Genomic DNA, 11,576 nt, shown 5'->3' with positions numbered 1-11,576 from the left:
AGAAGAAGGCGGGACTGATTTCAGGCCCATAGCCGGCCCCTGAGGCTGTGCCCCTTTCCGGCAATCTCTGGCCACCACTCCCACTGGCCAGGCTGTCCCTCCCACTGGCCCTAGGGCCCCTCCCACCCCCACACCACATAAGGCCAGCCCAGTGCTCCTTTCTCTGGCAGTAGGCACCAGGGCTGGAATGGGGCCGCCTGGCTCCCCATGGCAGTGGGTGCCGCTGCTGCTGGGGCTGCTGCTCCCTCCTGCCGCCCCCTTCTGGCTCTTCAATGTGCTCTTCCCCCCGCACACCACGCCCAAGGCTGAGCTCAGTAACCACACACGGCCTGTCATCCTCGGTAAGCCCCCGCCAGGCCCCTGATGCACCGCGCCAGCAGCCGACCCAGCCAAAGCCCTTCTGTCCTGTTTAAGCCCCAGTATCTGCCTCAGTGTGGGGAGGGGCCAAAAGCTTATCCAGTAGAGGAATGACCCTCCCCTTCTCCCCCAGTGCTTTGTCTCTCAGTTGCCTACCTCAGGGGGCAGAGTGGGGGATGGGGTGTGCCTGAGGTCTTGGCTGGGGCATCACAAGCTGTGGTCAGCCACAGCCACACCAGACTCTGGGCCAAGCCCCACCACTCCTTCCTTGGCCCCCACCCACCAAAGACAGGATGCCCAGCCTAGGGCCATCGAGCAGGAGAGGCCCATCCATGCCTGGCCTTGCTAGGCCCAGCCCCCACGCCCCCAGACCTATCTGTTCCCACCTTGGACTTTGGCAATAAAGGAGTGCCAGGATGGGTGTTTGCTCTGTAGAGGCAGGGGTCAGCGGCCTCGACCCCAACACCTTCCCTTCCTCAGGAAAGCCTGGGCTTTGGCTACTGGGGGGACAGCAGGGAGAGGGGATGTGAGCGGGGGAGGGTAAGTGTGCTTTGTACCTAGGGGTTGAGGGTGTGGGAGGTGGGGGGCAGATCTGGTCACTGCAGCATCTGGGGTGACTGGGGTAAGGGTCACGGGGGGGAATCCAGAGTCCAGAGTGAGGGCCGCTGCTCACAGTGCCCGGCTGCCTGGGGAATCAGCTAGAAGCCAAGCTGGACAAACCAGATGTGGTGAACTGGATGTGCTACCGCAAGACAGAGGACTTCTTCACCATCTGGCTGGATCTTAACATGTTCCTACCCCTCGGGGTAGACTGCTGGATCGATAACACCAGGTACAGCCACGTGCTCCACCCCAGCCCCCACATGCTGCCCCACAGCTACTGGCTGCTGAGTGGCACCCCGCCCCTAGGGTTGTCTACAACCGGAGCTCCGGGCTTGTGTCCAACGCCCCTGGTGTCCAGATCCGTGTCCCTGGCTTTGGCAAGACCTACTCTGTGGAGTATCTGGACAGCAGCAAGCTGGCAGGTGTGTGTCAGAGAGCAGGGCCGGGGCTCCAGGCCGGGGTGCTGGCCCGAAGCAGGCATGGCCCGAGCTCCCAGTGCTGCTGCCTCCCCCACAGGGTACCTGCACACGCTGGTACAGAACCTGGTCAACAATGGCTACGTGCGGGACGAGACTGTGCGTGCTGCCCCCTATGACTGGCGGCTGGAGCCTGGTGAGTCTCTGCCGAGGACAGGCTTGGGGCTGGACAGGTGGCCCCACCCCAGCTGCCCTGACCCCTTTCACCCACTTCAGGCCAGCAGGAGGAGTACTACCACAAGCTCGCGGGGCTGGTGGAGGAGATGCACGCTGCCTATGGGAAGCCTGTCTTCCTCATCGGTCACAGCCTCGGCTGCCTACACTTGCTCTATTTCCTGCTGCGCCAGCCCCAGGCCTGGAAGGACCGCTTCATTGATGGCTTCATCTCTCTTGGGGCTCCCTGGGGTGGCTCCATCAAACCCATGCTGGTCTTGGCCTCAGGTGAGAGGGCCTTGATCACTTAGGCCCAAAGAGGGGAGGGTGGTAAGACGAAGCTGATCCTGGGCCTGCCTTCACTGCGGCTCCTGCTTACAGTGGCCTCTGGGGGTGTTGTCTACCACCCCTGGACCAGCAAGCTTGCTGTCACTGGCCCCCAGAGCAGTGACCCTGGCCTGAGCAATTAGGGTGGCTCCTTCCAGAGTCTGTGTCAGTGATGGCAAAGGGGCAGTGAACACTGGAAAGAAAACCCCAGCTCGCTGCCCCCAGGTTTGTTCCTTGTAGCCCCAGAACCTGCCTAACTGGCCCTTGCCTGCCTTCCATTTGCATGAATGCCTTTGCCCAGGGATGTGCTTTACTAGGGATGGATCTGCCAGAGCTAGCGCCAGACCCTCAGAGCCCCGCCTGCCCTTCCCTAGGGAGTGGCACCAGGGCCCAGCACTGACAGCTACCACCTACTCCCTACCCGCTGTACCCTGGGAGCTGGCTCACAGTCTGAAGAGAGAAACACTCATCAGACACCACCAATAAACATCAAATAGACACCATCTCGTTTCCCCCTTCCTGGACCACAACTCTGTGACCCCCATTGCAGCACAAGCCACACAAATAGCAGACAGACACATGTCCAAGGGAGAACAGGTAGCACACCCCCAGCATCGACATACCCCCTACCATCCCCACACCCCCCAGCATCCCCATACCCTCCACCATCCCCACACCCCCCAGCATCCCCACACCCCAGTCCTCAGGAAGCCCCACCTGCCTTTTTTTTTTTTAAGACAGGGTCTCAGCCGGGCACAGTGGCTCCCGCCTGTAATCCCAGCACTTTGGGAGGCTGAGGCGGGTGGATCACAAGGTCAAAAGATCGAGACCATCCTGGTCAACATGGTGAAACCCCATCTCTACTAAAAATACAAAAAATTAGCTGGGCATGGTGGCGCGTGCCTGTAATCCCAGCTACTCAGGAGGCTGAGGCAGGAGAATTGCCTGAACCCAGGAGGCGGAGGTTGCGGTGAGCCGAGATCGCACCATTGCACTCCAGCCTGGGTAACAACAGCGAACCTCTGTCTAAAAAAAAAAAAAAGACATGGGTCTCTCTCTGACACCCAGGCTGGAGTGCAGTGGCACAATCATAGCTGCAGCCTTAATCTCCCTAGCTCAAGCAATCCTCCTGCCTCAGCCTCCTGGGTAGCTGAGACTATAGGCATGCACCACCACACCTAACTTATTTTTATTTTTTAGTAGGGATGAGGTGTTGCTATGTTGCCCCGGCTGGTCTAACTCCTGAGCTTGTGATCTTCCTGTCTCAGCCTCCCAAGGTGCCAGATAACAGGCGTGAGCCACTGTGCTGGGCTCTTGCCCTTTTAAAAAATATTTACTTTTATTTATTTTGAGATGGAATCTCGCTCTGTTGCCCAGGCTGCAGTGCGGTGGCGCAATCTTAGCTCATTGCAACCTCTGCTTCTCGGGTTCAAGTGATTCTCCTGCCTCAGCCTCATGAGTATCTGGGATCACATGCATGTGCCAACATGCCTGGTTAATTTTTATATTTTTAGTAGGGACAGGGTTTCACCATGTTAGCCAGCTAGTCTCAAACTTCAGACCTCAAGTCATCTGCCTGCCTCGGCCTCCCAAAATGCTGGGATTATAGGCATGAGCCACTGTGTCCAGCCCTATTTATTTATTTATTTTGAGACGGAGTTTCGCTGTTGTTACCCAGACTGGAGTGCAATGGCACGATCTCGGCTCACCGCAACCTCCACCTCCTGGGTTCAAGCAATTCTCCTGCCTCAGCCTCCCGAGTAGCTGGGACTACAGGCACGCACCACCATGCCCAGCTAATTTTTGTCATTTTAGTAGAGACGAGGTTTCACCTTGTTGACCAGTATGGTCTCGATCTCTTGACCTTGTGATCCACCTGCCTCGGCCTCCCAAAGTGCCGGGATTATAGGCGTGAGCCACCGCGCCCGGACTATTTATTTTTTAAGCTGGGGTCTTGCCCTGTCACCCAGGCTACAGTGCAGTGGCATGATCATAGTTCACTGTAACCTCAAATTCCTGGACTCAAGCAATCGTCCTGCCTTTGCCTCCTCCATAGCCAGGACTAGAGGTGCACTCCACTATGCCCAGCTGTTTTTTTTTTTTTTTTTTGTATAGACAGGGGCTCACTGCGTTGCCCAGACTGGTCTTGGACTCCTGGCCTCAAGTGGTACTCCTGCCTCAGCCTCCCTAAATGTTGGGATTAGAGGGCTGAGCGCTGGCACCTGCCCCTGCCCTCCTTTTGAAGCCCTACAGCCCCACCCAACAGAGGTGCCATCAGGGCTTCTCATTGAATAAGCCCACATTGAGCATCACTGAGTATCAGGCCTGTTCAAGTCTGTAGCTTAGCGTCTGTCTAGATTGGGCAGGGACAAGATAGAGTATCTGGCTGAGTCTACAATCAGCAGGTTGTGGGCCAGAACTGGCTCCCTGTCCCACCTTGCTCCATATCCGCAGGTGACAACCAGGGCATCCCCATCATGTCCAGCATCAAGCTGAAAGAGGAACAGCGCATAACGACGACCTCCCCCTGGATGTTTCCCTCTCGCATGGCATGGCCTGAGGACCATGTGTTCATTTCCACACCCAGCTTCAACTACACAGGCAGGGATTTCCAGCGCTTCTTTGCAGACCTCCACTTTGAGGAAGGCTGGTACATGTGGCTGCAGTCACGTGACCTCCTGGCAGGACTCCCAGCACCTGGCGTGGAAGTATACTGTCTTTACGGTGTGGGCCTGCCCACGCCCAGCACCTACATCTACGACCACGGCTTCCCCTACACAGACCCTGTGGGTGAGCTCTATGAGGATGGTGATGACACGGTGGCCACGCGCAGCACTGAGCTCTGTGGCCTCTGGCGGGGCCGCCAGCCACAGCCTGTGCACCTGCTGCCCCTGCACGGGATACAGCACCTCAACATGGTCTTCAGCAACCAGACCCTGGAGCACATCAATGCCATCCTGCTGGGTGCCTACCGCCAGGGTCCCCCTGCGTCCCCGATGGCCATGGCCAGCCCAGAGCCCCCACCCCCTGAATAAAGACTTTCCTGCTGTAAACCCTGATGTGTATGTTGAGAGCTGAAGGGAGACACTAGAGTCCCACACCAGGTTTCACTTGTCACCACCCACAGATCAGTGCGGAGTGAGGCAAGATGGGCTCTGCTGAGGCATGGGACTGAGCTGGGCACCCTAGATGTACATCTGTCCACTCTCCTGGTCAAGCTTTTGAGGCAGCATGCACCATGCCTGCCTCTGTGATGGGCACGGGGACTGGAGCTGGCTGTACCCACAGTCCCGTGTTAGGAGTACAGGGAGGGGGCAATTTGAGCTGTCCTCCAAGCTCCCAAAAGGGCAGGTGAGATAGGGCCTTTTGAGTGCTGGGTGACTGACAGGGCCAAAAGAGTTTAGAGGCTGGGTGTGGTAGTTCATGCCTATAATCCCAGCACTTTGGGAGGCCAAGGCAGGCAGATCACCTGAAGTCAAGAGTTGGAGACCAGCCTGGCCAACGTGGTAGACACCCCACCTCTACTAAAATACAAAACACTTGCCAGGTGGGGTGGGACATGCCTGTAGTCCCAGCTACTCGGGAGGCTGAGGCACGATCGTTTGAACCTGGGAGGCAGAGGTTACTATGAGCCAAGATCGTGTCATTAGACTTTAGCCTGGGTGACAGAGCAAGACTCTGTCTCAAGAAAGACTGGGTCTCGGCCAAGCGTGGTGTCTCATGCCTGTAATCCCAGCACTTTGGGAGGCTGAGGCGGGTGGATCACAAGGTCAACAGATCAAGACCATCCTGGTCAACATGGTGAAACCCCGTCTCTACTAAAAATACAAAAAATTAGCTGGGAATGGTGGCGCGTGCCTGTAGTCCCAGCTACTCAGGAGGCTGAGGCAGGAGAATTGCCTGAACCCAGGAGGCGGAGGTTGCGGTGAGCCGAGATTGCTCCATTGCACTCCAGCCTGGGTAACAAGAGCGAAACTCCGTCTCAAAAAAAAAAAAAAAAAAAAGACTGGGTCTCAAAAAAAAGTTTAGAATTAGAATCTGAGTGACAACCATTAATCAGATAATTTCACTAATGAAAGTTTAATTAGTATGAAGCTAAGTGCTCTGAGAAAAGTTTAGGGAACAAAAAAAAATAAAAATAAGAAAAGTTTAGGGAGCAAAAGAGGCTAAGTCTTTCAGGTCAGTAAAGGCTTCCCAGAGGAGGTGGTACCTACACTGAGGTCACAGGGATGAGAAGAGTAATGGACCACTGTAAAGAAGAGTTTGACTTGACTGAGCCCAGGAGTTCGAGACCAGCCTGGGCAATATTGTGAGACCCCATCTCTACAAAAAATTTAAAAATTAGCCAGGTGTGGTGGCACACACCTGCAGTCAAATCTTCTAGGGAGGCTGAGGTGGGAGGACTGCTTGAACCTGGGAGGCAGAGGTTGCAGTGATCTGAGACAGCACCACTGCACTCCAGACTGCACAACAGCAAGAGCTTGTCTCAAAATAAAAAAAAAGAAAATAAAAAAATTTTAAAAAGTAAAATAGGCCAAGCATTGTGGTTCATTCTTATAATCCTAGCACTTTGGGAGGCCGGGGGTGGATCGCCTGAGCTTAGGAGTTCAAGACCAGCCTGGGTAACATGGTGAAACCCCATCTCTATAAAATATACATACATATATATATACACACATACACGCATAAAAAAAATTAGCCAGCTATGGTGGTGTGTGCCTGCGATCCCAGCTACTCAGGAGGCTGAGGTGGAAGACTGCTTGTACCTGGGAGGCAGAGGTTGCAGTGAACCAAGATCACAACAGAGTGAGACTCCCTCAAAATAAAAAGAAAAAGTAAACACTTCAGCAGCTGCATGCTGCTCTTAGGCTCAAACCCAAATCTTTTTTTTTAAAACTTCTTTTTAAAATTTTAGTAACTTTTAAAAAATAAATATGGAACACTTCACGAATTTGCATGTCATCCTTGCACTGCACAGGGGCCATGCTAATCTCTGTGTCGTTCCAATTTTAGTATATGTGCTGCCTACGCGAGCACCCAAATCTTCCCCTCCGCCCCCCGCTTTGAGACAGGGTCTATTGCCCAGGCTGGAGTACAATGGCGTGATCCATGTCTCACTGTGGCCTCGAACTCCTGGGCTTCCAAAATGCTGGGATTACAGTGGTGAGCCACCAGGCCCGACCTGCTGAAGGGTTTAAACCAGAGAGTGTGCCAGATTTCCAATTTAGAAAGACTCTCTGCAGGGTAAAGTGTAGCCTGAGGTGAGGGGCAAAAATTGCGAAGTAACCAGGGAGGCCAGTGCAATGTCAGTGTGGGAGAAGATGCTAGCTGAGATGAGAAGTGCTAGAAGATGTCTACGGACAAGAGGTCACTGGGAGATGAAATAACAAGGCTTGGCCATGAGTGGAAACCAGCAGCCACAGTGCTCCTCTTGAGAGAGGGAAGATGGCACCTGAGACAGGGAAGATGGAAAGACCAGTATCACTGCGGCTAACTGAGCCTCTGTTTGAGGTTTCGCAGAGGAGTAAACGCAACAAAAGAGGCAAGAGTTGGAAGAAATGTGACAAGGAACAAAAGTCAGCCACTCCTGATGCTACTGGTTAGCCAGCAACAATGCAGAAACCTGGCCAAGGCTCTGACAGCCTTCGGGTGTTGGGACTGGAAATCAGAGTTGAGGCTGGGGTAAGAGCCGGGGGCTCAGATGGAGCAGAAGGAAAAGCTAAACAATGTCCAGAAGGGAAGAGACTTGTTCCTCTGTTCAACGGAGGACCCGATGAGCAGCACAAAGGGTCCAGCAAGGGACATCATCCTGTACCCAAAATGCTCAGAGCCACACATAAAGCCGAAAGTGAAAGAGAAGATGCCGAAAACCGCCAGGGGACTTTGAGGAAGGGTAAAGGCGAAAGTGAAAGTAGAAAGGACAGACGTGGAGCCTAGCAGAGGGCTTTTCAGCTCCTCACTGGCCCCACTTGTCTGACCCACCCATCTGCCCGCGACCCCTAATCGGCTCTGCCTGCCCCAAGATGCTGGAGCCAGCCCTGGAGACCCGAGGGGGTTTCTCCTTCGAGAACTGCCAAAGGTGAAGGGGAGGGTCGCTCCCAAGCCGCCTCTGCTTGGTCGTGGCCTTTTTTCCTGGTTGGGGGTGGGGGAGGGTGTGTTCAGCGACGGGTTCCAGGCTTACACTAGAAGATGAGGGAGACTGGGACCGGGTTAGGGGAAGCAACAGGGGTCTTGGAAGTAGAGCTGAAACCTGCGCCCCCTCCTCCCTTTCCAGAAATGCATCCTTGGAACGCGTCCTCCCGGGACTCAAGGTCCCTCATGCACGCAAGACCGGTACCACCATCGCGGGCCTTGTGTTCCAAGTAAGCCGCGGGGAGGGACGGGGGAGCTGGAGGGGAGCCAGGAGCATCAAGCAGGCACTGAGGCTGCGGTCCCTCCCTCTCCTCAGGACGGGGTCATTCTGGGCGCCGACACGCGAGCCACTAATGATTCTGTAGTGGCGGACAAGAGCTGCGAGAAAATCCACTTCATCGCCCCCAAAATCTAGTGAGACTCCCCTAGCCTAGTTCCGGCACGCAAAAAAGAACCGCCCCTTCGTTCCTACTCCGGTCCCCGCACGTCCTAGCCCTGCCCACGCCAATCCTCCTTTTTCCCCTCAGCTGCTGTGGGGCTGGAGTAGCCGCGGACACCGAAATGATTACACGAATGGTGGGGTCCAAGATGGAGCTACACGCGCTATCCACCGGCCGCGAGCCCCGCGTGCCCACAGTCACCCGCATCCTGCGCCAGACGCTCTTCCGGTGCGAGGGCGAGGCTAACAGGACCCCGCGAGTGGCCGTTGCAGGGGCAGGGCCAATAAAAAAAGCGGAACAAAAGGAGGGCGGGGCCGTGACGGGCCAGGTGACCGGAAGAGGCCGGACTAAGAAGCTGGGCTACGGGAAGAGGCGAAGTCAGCTATCGAGCTCCAGGCCACAGGAAGGGGCGGGGATAGCACCCCTGGGTGGGGCATAGAGGGCCGAGGCCTGGGCCCCGCTTGTGGCCGACTCCGCCCATCTACGAGCAGGTACCAGGGCCACGTGGGTGCATCGCTGATCGTGGGCGGCGTAGATCTGACTGGACCGCAGCTCTACGGTGTACATCCCCATGGCTCCTACAGCCGTATGCTCTTCACGGCCCTGGGTGAGCGCTTCTGTCCCTTCTCCTCGAACCCTGTCCCTGTGACCTTGGCCTCAGGCTTCTACTCCAAACCGGGTGGCAGCCGTTGACTTCAGATGCTTCTCCTGCCTTCAGGCTCTGGCCAGGACGCGGCCCTGGCGGTGCTAGAAGACCGGTTCCAGCCGGACATGACGGTGAGCAGCCTCTGTTCCCCACTATCTGGTCGCTGGTGGGATGTGCACCTGGGAGCTGGGGGAGCACAGGACCCTGACCCAGTGTGGAGGTGGGGGAAGGCTCGTCGGAGGAGGTGACCACTGAAGGGTGAGTGGAGTAAGAGCAGAGAAGTTTGATCCCTACACCACACCGTCCAATACCAAAGCTTGGATGACTGGGAGCAGTCGAAGCTCACAGAGGATCTTTTGGAACCGAGGGTGAAGGGGAGGACCAGTAGGGTCCTATTTATATCAATGTCTGGAGCCCAGATTTTGTTTGGGCTAGGATAGAAGCAGGTGATGTATGTCTCCCCAAAGACAGGGAGGAACACAGCGAGGGTTGGGGGAGCAAGACCAGATTGGGTGAGTGGACAGGCAAGTCCCCAAGCTGTAGCCTAAATTAACAGCAGAGGGCCCATTAGGCCTCACACATCCATCACTGCAGCTGGAGGCTGCTCAGGGGCTGCTGGTGGAAGCCATCACCGCAGGAATCTTGGGTGACCTGGGCTCCGGGGGCAATGTGGATGCATGTGTGATCACGAAGTCAGGCGCCAAGCTACTGAGGACACTGAGCTCGCCCACAGAGCCTGTGAAGAGGTGAGAGCTGGAGGTGGGGGACCATAGGGATGTGTGGAGCCATAGCAGGAGAGATGGGGGCTGCAAGAAGGGGATGGGCCACATGACAGGCTCATGTTCAGAAGCTGTCCCTCCTCCCAGGTCTGGTCACTACCACTTTGTGCCTGGAACCACAGCTGTCCTGACCCAGACAGTGAAGCCACTAACTCTGGAGCTACTGGAGGAAACCGTGCAGGCTATGGAGGTGGAGTAAAATAGGCTGAGGCTTAGAGCTTGGAACAAGGGGGAATAAACCCAGAAAATACAAACAGCTAAACAAATGACTGTCATTCTTGAGTGGAGTGGGTGGGCAGGCAGCCAGCGGGGCTCTGTAGCTAAGGCGTCCCTGCAGGAGCCATTACCTCCCAGAGCTCCAGTGCCTGGCCTATGAGATGCCCTTCACCCATCACCTCCGGCATCTACTACTCCAGAACCCCAGCCCTTGCCAGCACTGCAGGCTTGGATGAAACGCCCCCATCCTGTCTCCACCTGAACCTTCCTTCTGGCTCCCCCGCCAACTCCATTGCCTTGCTCTTGCCCTCTGGTCCACTGGAGACTTGTAAAACCTGAAAGACCCCATGTACTACCACCTCCTAGAGACTTTCCATGGCTCCTCAGTGGCCCAGGACAAAGTCCATACCTTTCAGTCAGGCCCCCACAGGCCCCACTGAGGGCTAAAGTGCTGACAGAGGAGCTGCTCCCTGACTGCAACACAAGGTCTCACCAAGCACTCCTCAACCTTGCAACATTCCTTACCCGTGACACCGCTCAGAAGATGAAGCACGCCTGCACTGCTCACAGAAGCTTGGCTTCTGTCTGCACATGCTGGGCTTGTAACTCCAAGTTTTCCAGGCCAATAGGGGTCACAGAACTCACACATTTCTCTAACAAACCTTTGTTAGGCCCCGGCTGAGTCTCAGGCCTGGCTGCTGGGTACCAGCAAGAGCATCCTGCCCTCAGCAAGAATGGCTTAACTCCACTGGAGCTTCAGAACTGTCAGGGAGAGTGTGTGCAACCTCCAGGGAGGGTCTATGCCAGGCTGGACATCCCTGGGCTGCTGACTATGCTCCCTGCACCCCAACATTCTATTACATATATTTGTAAATGTAACTGAAAAGTTGAAAGAGTTGTATATGGAATACCCATATGCTGTCAGGTCACCACAGACCCGACAATTAGTATTTTGTTATATTTCCTGGCTGGGTGTGGTAGCTTATGCTTGTGATCCCAGCACTTTGGGAGACCAAGGCAGGCGGATCATGAAGTCAGGAGTTCAAGACCAGCCTGATCAATATGGTGAAACCCCGTCTCTACTAAAAATACAAAAATTAGCCAGGCGTGGTGGCACGCACCAGTAGTCCCAGCTACTCAGGAGGCTGAGGCAGGAGAATCACTTGAACCCGGGAGGCAGAGGTTGCAGCAAGCTGTTATCCTGACACTGCACTCCAGCCTGGGTGACAGAGTGAGACTCTGTCTCAAAAAAAAAAAACACCCTCACACTCCCACACTCCCAGGAGGCCAGCCAACACACCTGGTGGAACTTTGCACACAGGGTATCTTCTCTCTTCAAGCTTGAACTGCAGCTCAGTAACAAATGGGCTACAGACACCAGGGGTTTGCCCATGGAAGCCCCAAGGCCTAGAGAGGCTGCCAGAGATTTGATGGCTGTCACTCTCCA

The 11,576-nt window shown here is 55.5% G+C and overlaps 2 protein-coding genes and 1 non-coding gene across 7 annotated transcripts; 2 read left to right on the top strand and 1 right to left on the bottom strand.

The window, feature by feature from the left end:
• Positions 1–165: 165 nt before the first annotated feature.
• LCAT (lecithin-cholesterol acyltransferase) lies at positions 166–4,969 on the top strand. 3 transcript variants are annotated; one of them, XM_008986093.5, is made up of 6 exons: positions 166–341; positions 1,056–1,189; positions 1,267–1,382; positions 1,477–1,572; positions 1,653–1,877; positions 4,371–4,969. In XM_008986093.5, the coding sequence occupies exons 1-6, from the start codon at positions 273–275 to the stop codon at positions 4,949–4,951; spliced, it is 1,221 nt and encodes a 406-aa protein (XP_008984341.1). In that variant the 5' UTR covers positions 166–272; the 3' UTR covers positions 4,952–4,969. The 3 variants fall into 3 exon arrangements, with proteins under 3 accessions (XP_008984341.1, XP_002761124.1, XP_035137833.1); XM_002761078.7 differs by having other exon boundaries at positions 1,033–1,189; XM_035281942.3 differs by having other exon boundaries at positions 1,005–1,189.
• A 1,875-nt stretch (positions 4,970–6,844) lies between these two features.
• On the bottom strand, positions 6,845–6,953 carry LOC118149853 (U6 spliceosomal RNA). The gene has a single exon (XR_004737562.1). It is a non-coding gene; the product is annotated as a U6 spliceosomal RNA (small nuclear RNA).
• An 870-nt stretch (positions 6,954–7,823) lies between these two features.
• On the top strand, positions 7,824–10,179 carry PSMB10 (proteasome 20S subunit beta 10). 3 transcript variants are annotated; one of them, XM_002761089.7, is made up of 8 exons: positions 7,824–7,995; positions 8,191–8,278; positions 8,365–8,462; positions 8,576–8,716; positions 8,980–9,095; positions 9,207–9,265; positions 9,729–9,880; positions 10,001–10,179. In XM_002761089.7, exons 1-8 carry the CDS (start codon positions 7,940–7,942, stop codon positions 10,110–10,112), a joined length of 822 nt encoding a protein of 273 aa, XP_002761135.1. In that variant the 5' UTR covers positions 7,824–7,939; the 3' UTR covers positions 10,113–10,179. The 3 variants fall into 3 exon arrangements, with proteins under 3 accessions (XP_002761135.1, XP_008984338.1, XP_035137828.1); XM_008986090.5 differs by lacking the exon at positions 9,729–9,880; XM_035281937.3 differs by lacking the exon at positions 9,729–9,880 and having other exon boundaries at positions 9,207–9,392.
• The last annotated feature ends 1,397 nt before the right edge of the window (positions 10,180–11,576 follow it).

The sequence above is a fragment of the Callithrix jacchus genome, chromosome 20 (genome assembly GCF_049354715.1).
Source record: "Callithrix jacchus isolate 240 chromosome 20, calJac240_pri, whole genome shotgun sequence".
Taxonomy (NCBI): domain Eukaryota; kingdom Metazoa; phylum Chordata; class Mammalia; order Primates; family Cebidae; genus Callithrix; species Callithrix jacchus.
This window is presented reverse-complemented; position numbering and strand designations above follow the sequence as displayed.

Excerpts from the sequence above, each read along its gene's own strand:
- LCAT (XM_002761078.7), top strand. The coding sequence starts at position 188 with ATGGGGCCGCCTGGCTCCCCATGGCAGTGGGTGCCGCTGCTGCTGGGG. Across the intron at positions 1,573-1,652 it reads TGACTGGCGGCTGGAGCCTG|GCCAGCAGGAGGAGTACTAC; the intron begins GTGAGTCTCTGC and ends CACCCACTTCAG. Across the intron at positions 1,878-4,370 it reads CATGCTGGTCTTGGCCTCAG|GTGACAACCAGGGCATCCCC; the intron begins GTGAGAGGGCCT and ends CCATATCCGCAG.
- PSMB10 (XM_002761089.7), top strand. The coding sequence starts at position 7,940 with ATGCTGGAGCCAGCCCTGGAGACCCGAGGGGGTTTCTCCTTCGAGAAC. Across the intron at positions 8,279-8,364 it reads TCGCGGGCCTTGTGTTCCAA|GACGGGGTCATTCTGGGCGC; the intron begins GTAAGCCGCGGG and ends CCCTCTCCTCAG. Across the intron at positions 9,096-9,206 it reads TATGCTCTTCACGGCCCTGG|GCTCTGGCCAGGACGCGGCC; the intron begins GTGAGCGCTTCT and ends TCCTGCCTTCAG.